The sequence below is a fragment of the Enhydra lutris genome, unplaced genomic scaffold, assembly GCF_002288905.1.
Source record: "Enhydra lutris kenyoni isolate GAN:26980312 unplaced genomic scaffold, ASM228890v2 scaffoldscaffold110, whole genome shotgun sequence".
Classification (NCBI taxonomy): Eukaryota; Metazoa; Chordata; class Mammalia; order Carnivora; family Mustelidae; genus Enhydra; species Enhydra lutris.
Genome location: NW_019154194.1, coordinates 817073 through 823527, shown reverse-complemented (window position 1 = coordinate 823527; position 6455 = coordinate 817073). Strand labels below are relative to the sequence as shown.

Sequence of the window (6455 nt, the reverse complement as noted above, 5' to 3'; positions counted from 1 at the left end):
TTCAGTCTTTATTGACTGTTTCATCTTGGGGCCACCAGCACTAACAGGTGGAAGGTGGGGGTGGGGTGGGGCACCTTTTATGCGTATCAAGGACCCCAGAGCGACCCCCTTGGAAAAGAGAATAAATCCAGTTACAGAACTTACATGGCGGTTAGGAAAGGTGGAGGAAGGGGCACAGTATCTACAGAGACTTAAAGGGATGCTGGAGGAGGTTCTTCGGCAACAGGGCCTGGTGCTGCTGAAGAGGGAAGTGGGGGCAGGGTCAGCCACTGATCTGGACCCCCTCAGCCTCAGCCAGAGGGTAGATCTCAATGGCCTCCACCAAGGGCAGCGCCTCCACGGCAGTCTCCATGACGGCCAGACCGACGGCTGCCTCGGCCTCAGCCAGCTGCTGCCGCACGGCTGCCTGATGCTGCTGCTGGTGGGTCTTGCGGTGCTTCCAGAGGTTGGAGAAGGAGCGGTAGCTCTTGCCACAGTCAGGGCAGGAGTAGGGCCGCTCCCCTGTGTGAATGCGGCGATGTTCTGCCAAGCGCATGGAGATGGCGAAGGCCTTGCCGCACACTTCGCAGGCAAAGGGCCGCTCGCCTGTGTGCAGGCGCCGGTGGTCCTTTAGGTGGGTACTCTGGCGGAAGGCCTTGCCGCAGTCCGGACACGGGTACGGCCGCTCACCTGTGTGGATGCGCCGGTGCACCTGCAGCGAGGTCTCTGTGCTGAACAGCTTCTTACACTCGCTACACTCCAGGCCCCGGCGTCGGGCAGGGGCTGTGGGAGCTGCGGGGGCCGCGCCCCCCAGGGTGGTCGGGGAGGTGACCGGTGTGCGAGTGGCCCGGGGGACCCGGGGGGCAGGGGGCTCCTTAGCCAGGACCTCGCCCGGCCCAGCAGCTGCATGGGCTGCCTCGTGCGCCTGCAACCGGGCTGCCGAGCCCACTTTCTTGCCACAGGTGCCGCACTCGAAGCGCCGGGGGGCCTGGGCCGCAGCAGCGGCGCAGCGGTGCTCACGGAGCCGCAGGGAGGAAGGGAAGGCAGCCCCACAGGATGGGCAGCGGTGGGGCTGGCGCCCGGCATGGGCCACGAGCTGGTGCACCTCCAGCAGCCGGCGCAGCAGGAAGGAGCGGGGGCACTCACGACACTTATAGGGGTACTCGCCCGTGTGGTGGTAGCGGTGCATAAGCAGGCGGTAGGGGCGATGAAAGCGCACCCCGCACTCCTGGCAGCGGTAGGGGAAGTGCTGGGCGTGCACCAGGCGATGCTGCCGCAGCGTGGAGCTCTGCGTGAAGGCCTTGCCACAGTCCCCGCACCGGTAGGGCCGCTCCCCTGTGTGCGTGAGCCGGTGGCGGGCCAGGTTGGCAGGCGAGTTGAAGGGCTTGGAGCAGTCCGGACAGGGGAAGGGCCGCTCGCCGGTGTGCGTGCGCAGGTGGTTACGCACGTGAGACTTCTTCTTAAACATCTTGCCACAGATGCCACACTTGTGACGCCGCTCCAGCCGATGCACGAAACGCTGGTGCCGGGTCAGCTGCAAGGCCTTGCCAAACTCCCGGCTGCACAGGAGGCAGCGGTAGGTGCCTGGGGCAGTCGGCCCTTCTGAGCTCTCTTCGGTCGCGGGAGGCTCTGGTGCCTCGGACTCTCCAGTCTCTGCCGGGGCTGGCTCGGGGAACCCAATGACGGGCTCCTCCGGGGGGACTGGGGTGGTAGGCAAAGGGATGCCCCCCGCCCCATGTGTACGCCGGTGATACAGGAACTTGGTGAGGTTGACGAAGGTCTTTCCACACGGACACGAGTGCAGAGGATTCGGGGTATGCGCTCGCCGGTGGGCCAGGAGCAGGGCCTCTGTGCCAAAGGCCAGGCCACAGTCCACACACAGGAAGTGAGACTCACTGCTGTGGTCTCCGAGGTGCTGGTCTAGACTGGAAGGGCTGGGGAAGACACGACTGCACAGAGGGCACTTAAAGACACCCTCCCGGTGACTCCGCAGATGCTGCTGTAGCTGGTGAGGAGAGAGAAAGAGCTGGTCACACGCAGAGCAGAAGAGCTCCTGGGTGGCCGTCCCGCCTGGCTCTCCACTGTTGTTCCTCCGGGCCTTGCGCCCCCGGCGATCCCGCCCAATGGCTTCACCGTTGCGCAACTCGTAACTGTGGTCAGAGGACGGCAGGGCATCGGGCTGGGACACAGGCACCTCTGCAGGTGACGGAGTCAGGGTCTCCGGCTGCATAGCAGGCTCCTCTGACTCGGGGAGTGGGACAGGGAAGTGGGTGGCCTGGTGCTCCAGGAAGTCGGCTGGAAGCTGGAAGAGCTGGGAGCACTCCGAGCACTTGTAGAGGAGGAGCTCCACCTCAGTGACCACCTCAGTGGTGGCAGCGGCAGCAGAAGGGACAGCAGCCCCTTCCCCACCCTCCTCTGCCTTGCGGTAGGAGTGCTCCACAGCCACACGGGCCTGGCCCACAGGGGGCCCCAGGACCACCGGTGACCCTAGGACCACTGGGGCCGGAGGCTTGGTGGGAGTGCCCCGGAGGTGCGTTTGCCGGTGGTTGAGCCAGAGCTCCTGGCTGGCGAAGAGAGCCTTGCAATCCACACACTCATAGTGGATGGTACTGGAGCTCAGCATGGGGGCTTTGGGCGGTGGCTCCGCTGGCACTGCCTCTGGGGGAGCCATCATCTTCAGGTGCAGCTCCTGGTGCTCCAGGAGCTGGCTGGGGGACATCAGCAGCTGCCCACACTCCAGGCACTGGTACTGGCTCTCTTGCATCAGGGTCTGGTAGAGGCCTGTGCCTGAAGCTGCCTCCGCTGCCACTGTGACTCCGGGGTCAGCCACGCCCACCAGCTCGAAGTGCTGCTGGGGCACATGGGAGTTCTGGTGCACGAGCACCTCCTCCAGGGACCCATACAACTGGTTGCACTCGGAGCAGACATAGCGGTGCTCGATGTACAGGACTGTCTCCTCAGATTCCTCGGTCATGGTGGCAGCAAGGCCCTGGGCTGTGAGAAGAAAGAGGTGGGGACAAAGCCCAGCTCAACTGCTGTTTCCTCGGTCCTTCTCAGGGACAATTCTTTCCCTTTAGCACTCCCCGCCATGACCTTGTCTGTATTTTACCCTCTAACTTCTTGCTTCCATTTCCCACTCCCACCCCCCTCCCTTCCTCTCCAGAACACCCAAGACTACCAAGCACAGAACCTTCCCAGCAGTCCTGGAATCTACCCAAGTCTCACCTCTGAATCAAAGTGCCTCAAATTCCACCCACCAGATCCTTGTAACCTGTCCCACCCTCACCTCCCAGCCTCTCAGCGGGTCCACAGCCACGTGCATCACACAAGAACCTGTGTCCTCTGCACTTGAGCTCCTTCCGCTGAATTCCTCTCCTTACCAACTCACTACCCCACTCCTGCTTCCCGGTGCTTGGGGCAGTCCTCAGGGGCCCTAACCGCTGCCACTTCTCCCAGCCTTGCTCCTCCTCTGTCCCCTCCCCCAGGTTCCTGACATCTTTTTCCACCTGACAACTCAAACTGCCCCAAGGCCCCGCTACTTTCCGCACCCTCACATGGTGCAACCCCTCTCCTTTATGTATGCCTGTTTATACACTGCCTCTTCCTCTGGTCCCCAGATCCCTCACATCAAAGTCACCCTTCCGTCAACCAACTTGTCTGTCTCATGTTGGCCTAAGCCATCACTATACCTACACTTTTCCCTCCTTGACCACTTCCCCATGATACCCAAATCCCTCTTCAAAGTACTTACACCTCTCTACAAATCAAAGCCCCCTCCCACAGCCCTAACTATCCCATCCAGAATACCCAGTCCCACTTCACAAAACCCTAACCCTTTCTTCACACCTATATTCCACCTGTCAACCCAACTCATGTCTCAGACACTCTACACGTTAATTACTTTTTCTTTACATTGAGCCCTCACCTACAATTCTAACCCCCCCCCGGGTACCCAGATCTCCTCTTCTACCCCAACCACTACAGGGATGCCCCAGGTGCTTCTTCATATCAACCTCGCCACTCTTCTTTACAAAATGACTCAGTCTAACCCATTTCAGGGATGCCGAGATATGGTCTTCAAAACAACATAAACCCTTCTTTACAAATCCATGTGCCTAACCCATGCCAAAAACATCCCGATCCCCTTTCACATTATTAAAATACCTAAGCTTTTCTTCTTTGCAAAAAGACCCTTTCCCACCCTGGCCCATTCTGGGATGCCCAGATCCCTTCTTCATATCATCATAAACCCCTCTTCTTTGCAAAAAGACCCAACCCTGCTCGAACCTATTCCAGGGATGCTCAGACCCCCTCTTCATAACAACTTAGTCTCTCTCCTTTGCAAAAAAAATCCCAGCACATGCTACAACCCAATCCAGGGACATCCAGATGACCCTTCACAAAGGCTTAAAGTTTCACACATACCACCCCCCACCCCCCTAATTCCCTTTAGTAATACCCAGACCCTACTTTCTTCTTATGCTGAACCCCTCCACCCCGCCCCCAAGCTAGACAAAGGACACCCAGACCCCTCTCATCAGTTTATTACCCTGGGGGATACCCAGACCTCCAACTTCTTGTCAGACTAACAGTTCATTCTCATTCCAGCAATACCAAGACCTTCCCCCACTTAGCACAGAGACCTCTCCATGACCCTAACCTCCAGGGACACCAATTCCCACTCTTCACCTTGACCTAATTCCCTCTACTTTTCAAAAACATTACCTCTACCCAACCTATCCTAGGGACACCCAGACACCCTTTTCACATAACCCTTTGCACAGACACTTCTCTCAACCCATTCCGACGGTACCCGCCCCCCGCCCCCGAACTCTTCACATAATGTAACCCCATTCTCAATACCCCGACCTCTGTCTCAGCTCCAAATCCTCCCTCCAGGGATATTCATTTGCTAATATCTTTTCACACCAAGCCCCCCTCACTGGTCGAATTCCTTCCAGGCATAACTAGGTTTATGTCTTTACGTTAACTTAATTACCTCTTTTCTCACGCCCTAACCCCCCTCCCCGGACACTCGAACCCCCTCTAACCGTACACCGCGCTTCGGTCCTAGACGGCCCCACCACCAGGCTTTGGCCCCAATACCCCCTGGAGCCTTGGAGCCTCTCCCCGGGAGCAGCTCTAACGCCTCCCTTCCCACCCGGGTCTCTCCCAGCCCCCGGCCCGGGGCCCCGCCCCTCCTCACTCAGCCCAGCACACACGACTCTACCCCCTTCCCCACCCGCCGCGCCGGCCCGGCCCCCCGCCCGGCCCCCCGCCCGGCCGCCCGCGCGCCCCGCCGGCCGTTAGTGCCGCTCCGCCCTCCCCGCCCGGAGCGCGCCCCCTCCGGCCCTCAGTGCGCAGGCGGGGTGGCGTGGGGAGGCTGGGAGCGGGGGAGGCCGGGAGCGGGGAAAGGTGTGGGGGAGCCGGGTCGGCCTGCAGCGCGCCCGCCCGCACTCACTCGCCTCGGCCGTCTCGCACGCCCCGGGCCCAGGCCCGGGCCGCCGCTCCCCGCGCGCGGCCACCCTAGCGCTGCGCCCTCTCTAGCTCCCGCCGTCGCCTCTCGTCTGCTCCGCAGCCTCTCTCTCGCCCCCAAACGCCCTCAGCAACGCCCCGCCTACCTTCCTTCTCGGCCGCTCCGGGAACGGCCGAACGCGCCCAATCAGCGTCCGTCTGGCTCCGGCCGTTCGACCAGTCAACGCACACGTCTCTGACTCTTGGGCCAATAGTGTGGAGCGTCGGGATCGGCCGCAGCGCCCAACCAATCCTCCGGCGAAGTCCCCACACTGGCCAGCCCCCAGGTTGATAGTGTCCGCCCCCTTAAGCCCCATGGAGGATGCTCCTCCTCCAGCTGCTCCTGGACTCTGCCTGACGCCTGAAGGAGGGAGGGCAGCGCGGTGACGTCAGGGGGCGGAGCGAGGCTGCGGGCGCCATCTTGGGGACGCCGGGTGGCAGTCGCGTTGGTTCGATGGGGGAGTTGGAGAACCTGAGGCACACGATACCCAGAGGGTGGGGGCGGGGGCACGGTGCGCAGGAACTCCCGAGGAGCGAAGCGAGAAAGTGAAGCCCCTGTCAGCGCGAAGCGGGGAGGGGAAACAGCAGCACCAAGCACATGGAGGGAGTAAAAAGGGAAACTGAGGCTCCAGACCCCTTTATTAGAAAGAGGAACGAAGGTAGCAAGAAGGAAGGGGAGAAAAACCGAGGGACTCTTGAGGAAGGGGGAAGGAGAAATGTCAAAGGGAAAGCAAAAAGCGCGGGGATCTGAGGGAACGAGGAAAACGTAAAGAAAGGAGGAAATGGGAAATGGAGGGGATAAAGAAAAAGCAAGGACAGCTGCACTGGAAGAAACGGGGAGTATGGGGGGGTAGAAGACCTGAAGGACAACTAGGGTGAGAACCTGCAGGAGGTGACCCTGTAGCAGTTGGAATTCTGCTCTGCTGCCTTCCAAGGTGCCTGCCTTCTAAGCTGACCCAGGG

The 6455-nt window shown here is 60.8% G+C and overlaps 1 protein-coding gene across 2 annotated transcripts; it reads right to left on the bottom strand.

Annotated features, from left to right (window-relative positions):
• On the bottom strand, window positions 1-5462 carry LOC111139513 (zinc finger protein 574). Of its 2 annotated transcripts, none has more exons than XM_022491796.1 (2): window positions 5441-5462; window positions 1-2973 (listed from the first exon to the last, which is right to left on the bottom strand). In XM_022491796.1, exon 2 carries the CDS (start codon window positions 2951-2953, stop codon window positions 263-265), a length of 2691 nt encoding a protein of 896 aa, XP_022347504.1. In that variant the 5' UTR covers window positions 2954-2973; window positions 5441-5462; the 3' UTR covers window positions 1-262. The 2 variants fall into 2 exon arrangements, with proteins under 2 accessions (XP_022347504.1, XP_022347505.1); XM_022491797.1 differs by lacking the exon at window positions 5441-5462 and adding an exon at window positions 3266-3562.
• Between the last annotated feature and the right edge of the window lie 993 nt (window positions 5463-6455).